At 43.5% G+C, this 16,421-nt stretch overlaps 1 protein-coding gene across 6 annotated transcripts in view; it reads left to right on the forward strand.

The window, feature by feature from the left end:
• The first annotated feature begins 6,435 nt into the window (after nt 1–6,435).
• Nucleotides 6,436–16,421, forward strand: part of LOC127583662 (ubiquitin carboxyl-terminal hydrolase 2-like) — a 118,820-nt gene continuing 108,834 nt past the window's right edge. For 2 of the 6 annotated variants that reach the window (XM_052039876.1, XM_052039875.1), the window contains exons 1-2: nt 12,214–12,400; nt 13,611–13,679. Coding sequence is in view for 2 of the 6 variants with exons in the window: in XM_052039875.1 (XP_051895835.1) it covers nt 13,655–13,679 (25 nt within the window). In the remaining 4 variants the exon portion in view is untranslated. Of the gene's footprint in view, nt 6,531–12,213; nt 12,401–13,610; nt 13,680–16,421 lie in introns of those variants that run through there. The other 4 variants (XM_052039878.1, XM_052039879.1, XM_052039877.1 and 1 more) reach the window with 3 other exon arrangements.

The following is a 16,421-nucleotide window of genomic DNA, read 5'->3' on the forward strand; positions in this document are numbered from 1 at the left end:
GAATATTCCATTGCTGTCCTGACCTGTGCTTTGTAGATGATGAAAAGGCTTTGTGGTGTCAGGAGGAGAGTCTGTCTCTCCAGGATGACCAGTTTTTTACTGGTCTTGCAACTGTAGTATTCATGTGGCTGTTCCTGTTCAATTCCAGTTTTTTTGACGATGTGGTCTTCAACAATAGTAATTCAAATGAATGCCAAAAGAAGATGGTTAGACTCTCTCATTTTGGAGATGGTCATTGCCAAATAATTTTGTCATGTGAATGTTACAACGCTAATAAGACCATGCCAGAGTATTGTCCAGGTCTTGTAATATGCAGGTATGGACTGCCTCATTTACTGAGGAGCTGTGAACGAAATTGAACATTGGACAAGCAAATTGAGATCAATGCTGAAATCATCAAGGAAGAAAACTTGCCTGGTGCAGAGGCTGAGGGAGGAAAGCAGTGAAGCTATCTCAGCCAGAATATTTTTATATACAAAGGTGGTTGCTAAGGAACAAGTATCTTAAATGATGGATCAAAGGGTGAAACGTGGCAAGATAAAAAATGAGGGGATGTCTGCAGAGGCAAATGGTAATAGTTAGGTGCTGTGTTCAACTTCTCCAGCCTCATGCAAGGAAGGGTTCTATTCCCCTCAGCCCTGTTTTCAACAGCAATTGGCTGTAAAAGATAAACTGTTGGAAGAACTCAGAAATCAAGCAACATCCATGGAGGCAAAGGGACGGTTAACATTTCGGGTCGAGACCCTGCTTAAGGACCATGGAGGCAATTAGCAGTGTTGGAAGTGTTCACAGGATCAACATAGAAGGGATAAGTTGGATGTGAAGAAAACTGGTAAGATTATTCCTAGATCGTATTTAGTTCAGAAGGTGAATAAAAAGATGCAACCGCTGAAGTTGGTGCTCATAGCAAGATAGTGAATAGTGTCTTGATGGACCCGTCAGAAGATAACAAGAGAGGTGAAAAGGGAAACCAGAGGTTTATCCCAGTTTCATTCAAGCCCAGAACAATGGCAGAGAAGTAGGAAAGTTGATGGGTAGTGAATGTTTGGGTTTGGGATTTGGGATGGCAGAGAACACAAGAGTACACAAGGGGGAATTGAATGAAGGTATAGACAGTGAGTGAGGGTTCTAGGAGAACTACAGAGGAAAATTGTAAAAAAAGAGAGAATTAGTGATGGAAATTGATGGACAATGTGGCAGCCAAAACACTTTTCCAGAATAACAGCCATACCAACTGAGAGACGAGTTAGCCTACATTTGGAAGAACTAGCTGGAGAAATGGAGATGTGGGGAAATCTACTATTGTGGGTTGGATTAGTTGCTGAAAGCTTTTGAGGAGGAAAACAGCCTTGTGTAAGATCTGGAGAGAAGGCCTCCAGTTCCTTCTGGTCTTCCAGCAGTTCTGGAGAAGTGCATCCACTGCAGTTAGTATTTCTTCCTTCTCTTTAGATACTTAACCCTAAGAAACCCAGCAAGAAGATCTTAAATCTGAAATACTTCTTAAAATTTGAAGCACAGAAACATTAGTATGTTGTAATTATCACCTTCCTCCACAAGTCACCTCCTGGAGTTAGGTGCGTTGGTGTAGACTTTCATATTTCTGAAAATTTTAACACACCTATCCTTCTCCCATCCCTCGGGGGAGTGGAGTGGGAGGGGGTGCAGGGAGTGTGGGTTGGTTAAAATTTCTACTAATGTGATGAAGATTCCCAGCTCCACTTTAGCACGACCTCTATCAATACTTGCACAGCTTCTGATCCTGTCTGCTGCTTGTCCAACATCCAGTCCAGGAAGCAGGGCAATTCCCTCCAATTAAGTATCAGGAATTCCAAAGGAGTTATCTTTACCTCTATTGGAAGTTCCATTCCTTTGCCACCAACCCCATCCCCTGTGTGAGGCAGCACTGGATCGTGTGCAACCTTTGCCTCATATTTCAACCAATGCTGAGCTTCCAACTCCATCACCTAATTTAAGCATGTACTAGGACCATACATTTCCCCCATTGCCCATCGAGCCTTAAACCTATTTCACTAATGCATAGATTTTAAGATTCCCATCTTCATTCAAATCCTTCCACAGGCTCTGCCCCTCCCAATGTCTCTAAATTCCTTCTCTCCAACAACACTACAAGTTCTTTGTGATCCTTCTGTGCATCTTTAATATTGGTCTTTGGTTCCTCCAAATCCCTCTTCTCTACCAGTAGCAACCAATTCTTCAGCCGCTTATACCTCAAGAGACTGTACAGAATGTCTCCTCCAATAATATCCTAGAACCAACCCCAGTGAAGATTCTGTATTGATCAATAAACAAGATTTAGTTACTTGCCCAAAGCTTCTTGACCATTTATCTAACAGTGATGGTAATATGTTGTTTCCTACTTCTTTTCAAACACAGAAATGTAAGGAAAACATGAACGAGAGGTAAAGGAAGTAGTTACTAAAATTGAGCAAGATTGAATTCCATGACCGTGCAAAATAAACTGAACAACTAACCGCAGAGGGCATTGCAAGGCATTCAGGATGTTATTGTGGCACCTAACACAGATCTTGGTGAAGGTGACAAAACAAATATTTTAAGTCTACAACATGGGAGGATGAAAAGGAATTTAGTAACAGTGAGTGGAGGAGTGGAGGGGGAAATTGTAAAGGGTGGGGGGGTCACTGAGCAAGTCCCAAGAGCAGCAGTTGGGGGTCAAATTAGGTAACTGGGGTCTGGGCCCATGGAATCAGGGTGTGCAGGTTGGGAGGTTGGTGGGTCGGGGTAATGTTCGTTGAAGGTCATGTGCTTGCCAGGTGTGGAGTTGTTACCTTGTGAAGGGTTTGGGATCATCCAAGGAGAGCAGGTAAGTAAATATGTCAGGTTTCCAGAGGTAGGAATGCTCAATCACTAGTGCACTACAGAATGACATGAATTAGTTTTTCCTGACAACACTGGGTGGCGTATTGGCCCAGCTGGTAGAGCTGCAGCTTCACGGCCCCAGTGACCCAGGTTCAATCCTGACTTCGGGTGATGCCTGTGTAGCATTCACACATTCTCTCTGTGACTGTATGGGTTTCCTCTGGGGGGGGGGGGGGGGGGGGGGGGGAGAGGTCAGGTTTCCTCCCACATCCCAAAAATTTATGCATTGGCAGATTAATTGGCCACTCTAAATTGCCCCTAGTGTGCAGATGAGTGGTAGAATTTGGGGAGGAGTTGATAGAATATGGGAAGGATAAAATAGGTTGGGATAGGCTTAGTGTTAAATGGGTACTTGAGGGCTGGTGCAGCCTCTGTTGACTGAAGGTCTGCTTCCACCCCTCCATGACTCTATAACACTCTAAACAAGTACTTCACAGTGAATGACATCACCATGTGTGCATATCCAATACTGAAAAATTCTCAGTGACGCAAGCACAAGTGATGAGGAGAAGAGACAGGATGAGTGTGCAGAATGGCAGGCTTCACTCTGGAGACCAGCATGAATGCACACCACCTCTCAAATGGCCTGGTGGCGAATTTTGTTTGATGAAACTTTCAGTGAAGTGCCTTGGGGTGTCCTACTTTGTTCAATGTACATAAAAACATAAGACCAGAAGACACCGAATCAAGAGGATTTAATTCAGCCCCTTGTGTCTGCTCTTCCATTCTGTTAGATCATGGATCATCTATCACCCCTGCGCCACTTTCCTGCACTACCCCCCTTTCCCTTGATATCCAAGAATCTATTGGATGTACTTAGCAATTCCACAGCCTGTATGGGTAGAGAAATCCAAACATTCACTTCCTTTGTACAAAGATTTTTTTTTCTCAAGTCAGTCCTGAATGGCTGACCATTTATCTTAAGACATATCTACATATCCCAGCCAGGGGAAATATTAACATCCACTACACTGTCAAGCCCTTGAGAATTTTCTATGTTTCAATTAAATCTCTTCTCCTTGCTCTAAACTCAAAAGCATATGTATCCAGTCTCCTTAATCTTTCCTCATAGTACAAAACCCACAAGTCTGGAATCAATCTGCTGCACGTCTTCCACCGCAAGCATATCCTTTCTTAGGTTGTGAGCTGAGACCTGTACATAATATTCCAGGTACTTTCCCTTCAGAACCCTAAATAACTCCAGTAAGATGTCATAACTTTTAATCAAATCTTATTGCAATAAGGCATAGCATAGTGTTTGCCTCCTTACTTGCTGTACACTGGAGCCTCACTTAATGCTCAGGATGACAACATTAACTGAATCAACATTAAAAGGTGTCATTATAGAATTATATATAGAAACTTGTTACTGACAGCACTGCTTTGCTGGGAACCTGGCATGAAACCTTGCCCTCTATGGTAACCAGCTCAATGATGGTTGCTGGCCATTGAGCTTGTTACCATAGAGAAAGCTTCAGGTTGGGGAGAGCTAGGGAGAGTGAGGCAGCAGCTTTTATCATTTCCAAAATAAGGTAAGGAGAGAGACCATAGGATCCTGGTGGTGTGTCAACACGTGCACAGGTGGCCTCTCCACATGAGTTGTGCTCTGCTCTTCCATCCCCATCAACCACACTGCATCTTACAACACAGGAGATGCAACATCTATCCTTTCACCTCTTCCTTTCCCACATTCCAGGGACACAAACAGTCCTTTCAGTTAGAGCCGTGATCCACTTGCACTTCTTCCAATCTAGCGTACTGGATTCGGTGTTCACAAGGTGGTCTCTTCTGCAATGGAGAAGCAAATACAGATTGGATGACCGCTTTACAGAGCACCTGTATTCAGTCCACAGGAACGACCCTAAGCTTCCTGTTACCTACCACTTTAATTCTCCATTTCACTCCCACTATGACCTATCTGTCTTCGGCCTCCTGCACTCTTGTAACAATGCCCCACACAAGCTTGACGAACAGCACCTCATCTTCCATCTGGCCATAATGCAGCCTTCTGGACTCAATATGAAATTCAGCAACTTAAGGTGATACGCTTTTTCTGTTTGTATCGGAACCGGCAAGTTATACTGTGATATTGGTTCAGTTATTACAGCGTGATCTTCTAGGCATTTCCCAAAGCCCTACTATTTGCAACACATTACACTTCTTTGTGTAAACTTTCTTCCTCACTGTCTTGTATAATGTATGTATAATTTATGTTTTGTGTATTGTCTGCACCTATGTGCCTGTGATGCTGCTGCAAGCACATTTTTCATTGTACCATACCTCACTGTATTTGTGCACATGACCATAAACTCGACTTGAGATTTGATTATCAGCCTCTAACTGTCCCCATTAACCCAATGGACCAGAGGACCTCTCCAATTCAACCCTGCTGACCTTACCCTATCGGTGATATTCCCTTTGTCCCATCCATCCATCCTGCTGCTCCCCCCCCCCCCACTCATTTTCACTGCAACTTAAAACTACTTTGTTTTTCTCTCTTTCCCTGATCTGACAAAGGATTTTCAATTTGAAACGTTAACTGTTTTTGTTCCCACAGATGCTGCCTGACCTGCTGAGCGTTTCCAGCATTTTCTGTTTTCATTTCATATTTCCAGCATCTGCAGCTTTTTTTGTTTAATGTTCATGTGTAAATCCAGGTTGTGTTGTTGTCCTGGCGTGAAATGTATCTGTAATGGATGTGGTGTGCAAGTTCAGTCTCATTGCTCAGAACTTAGCGGAGAGATTCCCTTCACGGCCATTACTTGCAAATTTTTTTCTCAATTGCTCATTAATAATTCAGTCTCAGTTCCTTCACTGTTTAATGCAGGGACTGAATCATTGAATGATCATGGAAAATATAGCAGTTTTTTACTTTCAACTGGTTGTACCTTCGAACAGAGGTCGCACGTATTGCCAGGAACAAACGGTTTTTCTGAACCCAGCAGTTGCGAATTGGCGATATCCAGAAATTACCAATGCAGCGTTATCGGGGCCATGCCGGCTAAATTGAATTACTTATATTGGGGGCTGTGGTGTTCCTCGTTTTCGCTCAGCGGCATCTCAATATGGTAATATCCTAAATAAAAATGCAACAGCAAAGAACTTAATTACGACTGAGATTAGCTAACTGAACACAGGGCAGTTATCAATCCTAAAATCTGTCCAATTTGCTTTACCCCTGTAAAATGCAACGGTTTTTCTCAGTTAAAGACATTTATGATTCCAAAGTGTGGTACAACTTAGCATTACACGTGCTGCATTTACTAGCCAATCCATTAAGATTAATGTTCATTAGTTGTTCATTATGCGGGCACATTCCTGCGATTGCCTGCGCGGATGCAATGCCACGGTGTCGCGCTGCTTCCAGCGGGTGGCGGTGTCCGCGGAGGACCGGCTCATATTCGAAGCGGCTCTCTTTTGCCGCCAAGTTGTGGGTGTTGCCCGGAGACGGGACCGCGAAGCCAATGGTGGCGGCCGGCTGGTTGATTGGCATCACCTTTGGCCAACCGGCTTTCCGAGGGCGGGCCGCAGGCGAGTCACGGTGGAATTAACCAGTTATTTGGTGACAGTGAGCAGAAATGGGAACATGATAGCGGCCGGCGCGGCGACGGCGAGAGGTGGACCCGGTCCAGGTACAGGCAGGCGGGTCTGGGCCCAGGTGTAGTTGCAGGTGCACTGAACTCGGGCCCGGGTACACACAGAGCCCGGGCCAGTGACAGAGACGCAGCCCGAGCCTGACACAGATGGGCCGGGGGGGATGCACTCAGGGCTGGGAACAGGGGGTGTGCCCGAGGGTGGCTACAAGGGGCGAAGTTAGGAACAGGGTGTGTTGCCCCGTGTTGGTATAAGGGGAGCGTGTCCAGTGTTGGGTACAGGAGGGGAACTTGTGTCTGTGTCCGTGTCCAGCCATGGGTATGAGGTGGTCGCCACGCTGTGTGTCCACGGTTGGGTCTAAAGTGGGGGGGGGGGGGGGGAAGGAGGTATGAAATAGGAGCGGGGTTCGTTATTGGGCTTCTCCAAATCTACTCTACCATCCAGTAAAATCATAACTGATCGTTTATCATCGTGCCACTTTCCTGTACTGATCCCCATGTCCCCTGATTCCCATCCCAAGGAACAGGAGTTTGTGCAGGGTTGGGCACACAATGAGGATCAGGAGGTGCCCAGAGTTAGAGTTGTTTCAAGAAGAAACAGGATGGTAGAAAGTCGTCAGTCCCAGGGGTAGTTACTCAGTCAACTTAATGTTTTTGTTTGTACACATTCCCCTGCCTTAGCTGCTGTAAGCATCTCACCCAAGTGGTAGTTCTTCTTGCATAAACCAGACTATGTAAGATCAGTACACAAAAACTGCTGGAGGAACTCAGCAGGTCAGGCAGCATCCATGGAGGGAAATAAACAGTCAACGTTTTGGGCCGAAACCCTTCATCAGGACAGGAAAGGAAGAGGGCAGAAGCCAGAATAAAGAAGGTGGGGGGAGGGGGAGGAGCACACACAGGCAGGTGATAGGTGAGTTCAGGTGAGGGGGGGAAGGTAGGTGGGTGGGGGAGAAGATGTAATAAGCTGAGAGGTGATAGATAGAAGAGGCAAAGGGCTTCTTCCACCTGGCACCTGGACTCGCCTGGCTTCTGCCCTCTTCCTTTCCAGTCCTGTTGAAGGGTCTCAGCCCAAAACGTCAACTGTTTATTTCCTGCCATAGATGCTGCCTGACCTGCTGAGTTCCTCCAGCACTTCTTGTGTATTGCTCCAGATTCCAGCATCTGCAGAATTTTTTGTGTCTATGTAAGATCAGGATATTTAATTATGAGAGGCATTCTAACAGAGACTGACCAAATCTGCCATCTATGACTGCTCTTTCCATAAAGTGATACAGGACAATGCCTTTTGGGTGGACTGACAGATTGGTGTTTACCTTTCCAATTTACTGGCACCGAAGTGAATTGTATGACTTTGATGTGCGACTATGACATTAATTCGCTGCAGTTGGAAGGGTCTGGAAGTTTCTATTTGCTGCCTTTTGGGTGCTGTGATACTTCTTGGAATGGAACCCCAATAGCAGGTGCCTTCTGTGTTCGCTGAATCTGCCATCCTGCCCTTTTCTGAATCCATGATAAAAATAATGTTATGATGATCTGAGAAACCTAGCTCCTCTCCCGAAACATCATCATTGAACCTTGCAGCTCATTCAAATGACCCATTGAATATGTGTTCGCTTACTGAAAGCTATCCATTTATTTTCACTTCAATATGATTCACTGACAAGTGAAATACTGCAAAAGCTGGACATGTAAAATAAAAACTGAAAGCACTAAATATTCAGCACATCATACATGCAGACAGAATGTTAACTGAGGAAAGGTCATTGACCTGAAATGTAAACTGTTTCCCTTACCACAGATATAACTTGATCTGAGTATTTGCAGTATTTTCTGATTTTATAGAGTGACTGGTCCGATAATCCTATAACAACCAGGACTTTACCCCATTGTTGCACAGCGATAGACCTACATGCCAAGGTATTAGTGAAAGACCTCCACCCACTTGTACTGTACCTTCTTCAAACAGCTACTCAGAACCTGTAGTGACAAATCTGCATCCATAATGCCCCAATGCTACACAAGGACAAGTTTGTACCAGACAGGGGACCTGTACTTCAGTGTAACACTGTAATAGCCCTGTACCCAGTTGTATTGTACCCCAATGTTATAACTTGTCAGATCTGTACTGTGTTCTAGTGTTGTACAATAACAGACTTTGCTTAACCAGATGTCATAGAGCTAAAAATGTCCTCCATACATCATGCAAGTTTGGTAGGAGATGATCTGGAATTGTAACATTAAATGTTTTTTTAGACCTTACCCTGCAGGTGGAGCACTATGTGTAGATTTTTTTTGAACAAAGTGTGAATTCACTGGATCATCTGCCAGAGTTTAAAATGAAAAATAAAGGGAGATTCCAAAATGAAGCTTGTTTGTGCTGAATGTTGGAGGAGGTTGACAGATAGTTTGATGCAAGTCTCCACGGTTACAGTGTGGGCTATAATGAGAAATTGTTTCCACGGTTGGTGAGAAAGGAAAGTAAATCACATTTTAAGATAATCACACAATTTAGAGTTTAAAAATGGGGCAAGGCAGGAATGAGGTAATATGGCATGAGGCAATATTTTATATTCTGGCAAGGTTTTTACGCCAGGATGTGCTGATTCACGGGAGTGCTGCCTGCAACAATCTGAATCTGCTTTCTCTGTTGGGAGTAAATAAGCCCTTTAGGGAGTTACTGAGCAGTTTTACAATTGTGACCTCTGGGGAATTTTGATTCCCATCAAATTGAAGATATGGGACATAATTTATTGGATGTGAGTTCAGATCTGGCTTGAGTTTGGAGACACAAGAGACTGCAGGTGCTGGAAAATGGAACAAAAAATGAGCTGCTAGAGGAACTCAGTGGGTCAGGCAGCATCTGTGGAGGGAAATGGATAATCAATGTTGTGGGTTGAGACCCTTCATCTGGACTGAAAGGGTAGAGGGGAGATAGCTGGTATAGGGAGGGGAGGGTGGGGCAAGATCTGGCAAGCGATAGTTGGATCCAGGTAAGGAGGGACTGATCGGCAGATGGAGTCAGGCGCTGGAGGGAAGGGTGGAGATAATGACAGAGGCTGGGAGGTGATAGGTGGAGGCAACAAAGAGCTGCAGATTATGGAATAATAACACTAAACTGGAACCAAATAAGGGATGTATGGTGGGCAGATGGGAACAGTGGGGGGAGGGGTGATGGGCCAGGGTAGATCAGAAGGAGAGAGAAAGGGACTGAGGGGGAGTGGGTTAGCTGACCTTGGAGAATTCAGTATTCATACGTTCTTTCCAAGCCACTGCACCCCATCGCCCAGTTTCTTTTCCACCTACTCCATCTGCCCATCACCCACACACTCTTCCCACTGGGTCCCCACTCTTCACATCCGCCCTCCATCCCTCCCTTATCTGCTTCCATGCTCTGTCTTCCTCTCTTATCAAATTTCACCATCTACAGCCCTTTGTTGCCTCCACCTATCACCTCCCAGCCTCTGTCGCTGTCTCCACCCTCCCCTACCCCACCTGACTCCATCTGCCAATCAGCCCCTCCTCACCTGGATCCACCTATCGCTTGCCAGATCTTGCCCCACCCCTCCTCCTCACCCCTTTATACTGGCTATCTCCCCTCTACTTGTTCAGCCCAGATGAAGGGTCTCAACCAAAAACATTGATTGTCCATTTCCCTCCACAGATGCTGCCTGACCCGCTGAGTTCCTCCAGCAGCTTGTTTTTTTTTGCTCTGGTTTGAGTGCTTTAAACAGTGAAAATTTCCTATAGCCCACAGCCTGAACTCCAGATCGCTATGCTTGATATTCCACTTTTCACTACAGCTTTCCTGTGACTCCTGACTGACCTTGCAGAATCCATGCAGTTTTGTCCAGTGTTAAGACTACCCAACATGTATGATTTTCATGTATGATTCCTGTAGCTGACTGGCAGGAATAGATTTCCTCCCATTGCTTTAGTTGCCTACAACTCAGTTCTGGAGTCAAGGGTGGTGAGCTGATCCAGTGCACCTGAAAGATGCTTTATCCTTTATCACCTCAGCCTTGGACGGGATCTGTGTGGAATGTTCTGAGTGAAGGAACCAAGTGAAGTAACGCTTATTCCATCTCCAAAGATCTGAAAAGGTGGTATGTGTTTGGAATTCACTGCCTGAAGGATAGAAGAGGCAGAAATTGTCATTACATTTTTTAAAAATTTCTTGAATATGTACTTGAAGATCTGTGACTTGTAGGGCTATGGCTGGTTCTGGAAGGTGGGGTTAGGCTGGATAACCTTTTTTTCCAACCAACACAGATTTGAAGAGCTGAATGACCTGTTCCTGTGTTATCAATTTTCTATGATTATTAACAGAGACAGAGTTATTGACTGAAAACTGAGCAAGGTCTTTGAAGGGTTAAAATGTAAATAATAGATACCCCAGAGCTGGAATCTAATTAAATATTTTGGGGTTATATATGCATTTAGAATAAAAGGTTCCCAGGAATGAATTTCTGGTTAGAATCTAGTCAACAGGCTCAGGTGTTGGAATATTTCTCGGCCATTGCCTCTTGTCCCACTTCTTGTGCGACTCATAAGGTTATATGTGGTGATGAGCAAGAGCTGATGACCTTGTTCCTGTAACTGGTCTACTGATATCAGAGGTCAACATTCTGCTGTTTATTTAGTGATATCATCCAGTTCATGTAAAAGTCAGGAATTCTTGTTTTCTCCCAAAATTTGTCAGGAATACTTTTGGCCGCCTTCTTGCTTTGATTTTTGCTGGGGTTAATGAATTGTCTGTGATGTCCCTTGTATCTCAGACTGTTCAAACTCCCAGATACAATGACGTACATTTGAACAAGTAGATTGTTGCTGCAACCACCTTTCTGTTATAATCCAGAAGATGCCACCAGCTAAAAAAAGAAAGAGCTTACAATTAAACGGCTCCCACAACCTCAGAATAGCCCAGAGCATGATGGTGACATTGGAATACTTTTGAAATATAATCATTGTTGTAGGAAGTGTGATAGCCCTTTGCACATAGGAAACATCAATGTGATAAATGACCAGGTAGTAATGAGTTATGGGACTGAGGTGTGAGAGGCTGTTAAAGTTGAGCCTTGAATTTATTGAAGGCAGAGCAGAGCCAAGGGACCATAGAAACTGCTCAGGTGCCTGTACACTTAATTTTTTTTTGTATGATTAGAAATAGGAATCATTTTCAAACCTACTCCAGTTGTAGGCAATTTATAATAACCCCCACCCTACGTTACAATATCCTGATGCAGGGTTTGGACCCGAAACATCGACAATTCATTCCTCCCACAGATGCTGCTCGACCTGCTGAGTTTCTCCAGCAGATTGTTTGTTACTCCAGATTCCAGCATCTGCAGTCTCTCGTGTCTCTCTGACAGATGTGGCGTAGAGTTGAATTTGGTCTGGGATCACCTTGGGCTGTGAATTCAATTTAATTGTACAGGCCATGGAGATTTGTTTTGACCAGGCTGTAAGCAGAGCTACAGAGGATAGGATTTTAATTGAGAGACTGTTATTTATCACAACTTGTTTATGAGCCCTCGTCTCAGCTGATTTTCTGGGTGATAGTGGGGTTCATGATCTCCACAAATTCTGTTCCAGAGTGTAAGAGACCAGGTTTTCATTTCTTTAATGGGTCACTTGACACCGGTGTCTGGTGACCACTTGCCAACGCAGAGCTGCAGTTTTAGCAGCGTTTGGTTTTTTCAGTCTGGATCAAGTTACAGGAGAGGGAACGGGTGAACCGCTCAGTGACTGAAAGACGGTGTGAGAGGAGATGGTGGGAGGGGAGCAGGGCCTTGGGCAGATCAAATCCTGATCTTAATTCCAGCTCAATGGAGAATCTCTCCACAACTGTTTATTTCAGTTTCTCCAGGCAGATTACAACCATGATTGCAGAGAGACAGAACAAAGCTGTAAGTAGAAAATCTACAGTTTTGTTTTCAAACCTTGTATTATTATAACCTGTATGGAATCAGGTCTAATGTAACATTTCAAATTAGTGATGGAATTTCATTGCTTTCAGTGTGGGTGGGTGTGCATGGGAAGGGGTGTGGGGATGTACGATTAGTAGGGGTTTGTGTGGGTGTTCACACCAGTAGATGGAGTTTGCAGGAATATGTTAGGTGTGCCTGTGTGTGTGTAGTGTGTACGTGGGGATGAGTACATTTTGGTTACAAGTGTATGTTGGTGGAGTGTGGGGGAATATGGGCATGTCTACTTAGATATGTTAAAAGACACCTATGTATACGTATATGTGTGGTGGGTGGTAAATTGGTTTATTATTGTCACATGTACCAAGGTACAGTGAAAAACTTGTCTTGCATGCCATCCATACAGATCAATTCATTACAACAGTGCTTTGAGGTAGTACAAGGTAAAGCAATAACAAAATACAGAATAAAGTGTTGCAGTTACAGAGAAAGTGCAGTGCAGGTAGACAGTAAGGTGCAAGGTCACAATGAGGTAGACTGTGAGGTTGAGAGTCCATCTTATCGTACTAGGGAACCATTCAATGGTCTTGTAACAGCAGGATAGAAGCTGTCCTTGAGCCTGGTGGTATGTGCTTTCAGGCTATTGTGTCTTCTGTCCCTTGGGAGGGGGGAGAAGAGAGAATGTCTGGCGTGGGTGGGATCTTTAATTATGCTGACTGCTTTACCGAGGCAGCAAGAAGTGTAGACAGAGTCCATGGAGGGGAAGCTGGCTTCTGTGATGTACTGAGCTTGGTGGGACGATCTCTGCATGCTTGGGCTGGTTTGTATTTGTGACAAGGGGAGTTGTTGTATGTGCCTGCACACATGTATGGGTATGTGCGTGGAGTTGTCTGTGTATGTGCTGATATGTTTGCCTGGCAATGTGTGTGTGGATGGATCTGTGTATGCAGGGTGGTGGGGGTGGATTTGAGAAAGCGTCTCTGCATGTTTTTTTGGGTGAAATGTATGTGTGCATGTTGCTTTTACCTTTGTTATTTATTTTTCTCCTTTTGCCTATGGTTCTTTGTAAATTCACTGAAGTGTCTAACTTCTGGCTACTTAAGTGCCTGCCCATGGAGATGTTTTCCTTTAGTTAACCCATTAAAATTGTTGCTAATTTTAAAATCACTATTAAATTTATCCTTGTTTGAAGGAGATGTGCGAGGCAAGTTTTTTATAGAGTGGTGGGTGCCTGGAATGCGTAACCAGGGTGATAGTGGAGGTAAGTACAATAGAGGCATTTAAGAGGCTCTTAGATAGGCACATGGATGTGCAGAGAATGGAGGGATATGGACGTTGTGTAGGCAGTAGGGGTTAATTTAGTTTGGCATTTAATTACTAGTTTAATTAGGTTGGCACAACATCGTTGGCCAAAGGGCCTGTTCCTGTGCTGTACTGTTCTATGTATCTGAAGTCTCTCATCGTGCTGGGCAATCTTTCTGCACCTTTGAGACCTGGACATCCTTCCAAATTGTAAATTGAAATAAATAATTTTTGCTAAACCTTTATGAAACAAGGGGCTTGCCAGTGTTAAATAAACATTTAAAACACCTTCCCTCATTTAATACTCAATTTCTCTTTTAATAATGCCATGGATACTACATGCACAAATTCTACTGCTGGCTTCAAAGATAGGTGGTCATTTACCCCTACAGCTCTCAGTTCCTGCACCCTCTTTAAGTTTGTATATTTAGTTCATTAATTATCAGCTTGGTTCATTATGCCTCTTCTTCCTCCTAATATGCATAACTTCTGCTTCCTTTATGTTAAGGCTTTTGCTGCTATGTGGCTGCTCATTTCTTGAGTCTAAGTCCTTTGAGTTTCATACCCTCTATAAACTTTGAAAGGCCAATGAAGGGATTTTTATAATGTTCTATTTTTGGGCTTTAGTACTGTTTGAGCCACACAGATATGATGTTTTCTACCACTGATTGCAGGTGATAAATGATTGGCCTTGATTTAAAGTTTTCTGTTGATGCTTGCTGGTGATAAATGATTGGCCTTGATTTAAAGTTTTTTGTTGATGCTTGCTGGTGCATCAAATATATAGAGTGAGTGTGAGTGAATAGCAACATTAGAAATGTACCAGAGCCCTGTCTACATCTGAGGAAAAAAAATCATGTCTGGGTTGGGCCACTTCACTGGATCTGGCACAGCTCAAATATTAAACTCTTATCTTTCTGAGCTTGATCTCTTGTGAATCATAGGAGGGGAGGGATTGATTACGAAAGGGACTGGCTTAGCAGTAGCTCTCTCTCCTCTGAGTCCGAAAGATTTTAGGGAGTTCAAATCCCAGTTCATAACTTGCTTGCAGTTTTGCACTCCTGAATTATGAGATTCAGATCAGATGCTAAAACCATTTCTCAGGTGGATTTAAAAAATCTCCAGATTGCAGCTGGTGCCACCAGCTAGTGAGTACAGAAGTATGTTGAGAAAACAGGTGAGTGTGTGGCTGGAGAGATGGTTTGAAGGGAGGGTTTTAGATTTTGGAGGAACTAGGCTTGTTTCTGAGGGGGGGGGGGGGGAGTGTGATTCCCCACAAGCTAGATAGGTTGCAACTTAGCAGAAAAGTGACTAATATCCTCACAAAATGGTGGGAGGTGGGTTGTGAGTGCTGTTGGGGAGGATTTAAACAGCTTGACAGGGGTGATGGGAACCCAAGGGTAGTATCAGAAGGGAGAAAAGCTAATTTGAAATGGAAGATAGGGATTCCAGTGAAGGAGTACTTAGAAAGGGAAAAGAAAAGACATTTGTGCATTTGCAGAGATGGAGATGATGATAACAAGTGTGTAATGGGAAGGGAACATCATACAACCATAAGAGTACACCAGAAAATAGTTGTTATCAGAAAATAGAAGTTTGATAGATAAAGTTAAAGGCTTTTTATCTGAATACATGCAGCTTTCATAACTAGACGGGTGAGATGATGGCACAAATAGAAATAAATGGTAATGATCTGATAGCTATTGGAGATGTGATTACACGTTAACCAGGGCTGGATCTGAATATCCAACGGTATCTGACACTTCTGAGAGGGATAGGTAGCAAGGGAATGGAGATGGGATAGCTCTGTTAATAAAGAATGAGATCACTAGTGGTGAAGAATGATATTGGCTCAGAACCTCAGGATGTAGAATTGGTTTGGGTGGAGGTGAGAAACAGTAAGGGAAAGAAGTCACTGGTAGGTGTAATATAAAAGTTCCCTAACAATAGCTATACCATAGGAGTGGTTACAAATCTAAAAGTAATGGGGGCATGCACTGCAGTAATCCTGTGTGATTTTAATTGTCGTCTAGATTGGACAAATCAAATTGGTAAGGGTAGCCATGAAGACAAGCTCAAAGATGTATTTGGAATTTTTTTTTTAGAGCAAAATATTGAGGAGCCAACCAGGGACTAGGCCATTTTAGACCAGGAATTCTGAAATGAGATGGAATTAATTAATGATCCTATAAGTTTGGATACTCTGGGACAGAGTGATCATAGCATGGTAGAGTTTTAAATTCAGTTTGAGACTGCAAAACTTGGGTCATAAACTTGTATTCTAAATTTAAATAAAGGCAATTATAATGAGGACAGAGTTGGCTAAAATAAATTGGGGAAATAGATTAAAACCCAGGATGATATCAGCAGTGGCACGCATTTTGAGGAGATGTTTTTTAGTTCTCAGCAAAGGTAAATTCTGGTGAGAAAGTAAAGCTTTACGAGAAGGATGCATCATCTGTGGCTGACTAATGAAGTTAAGGATGGTATCAGATTGAAAGAAAAAACATATAATGTTGTCAAGGTCAGTATAAACCAGAAAATTGGAGATTGTTTTAGAAAGCAGCAAAAAATAGTTTAAAAATTACAAAAAGGGAGAAGATAGAATATGAAAGTAAGTGGTGGTGGAGGCTGATACGTTGGTCAAGTTCAAGAGATTGTTAGATAAGCATATGGAGGAATTTAAAATAGAGGGATATGT

Source organism: Pristis pectinata, chromosome 27 (assembly GCF_009764475.1).
Source record: "Pristis pectinata isolate sPriPec2 chromosome 27, sPriPec2.1.pri, whole genome shotgun sequence".
Classification (NCBI taxonomy): Eukaryota; Metazoa; Chordata; class Chondrichthyes; order Rhinopristiformes; family Pristidae; genus Pristis; species Pristis pectinata.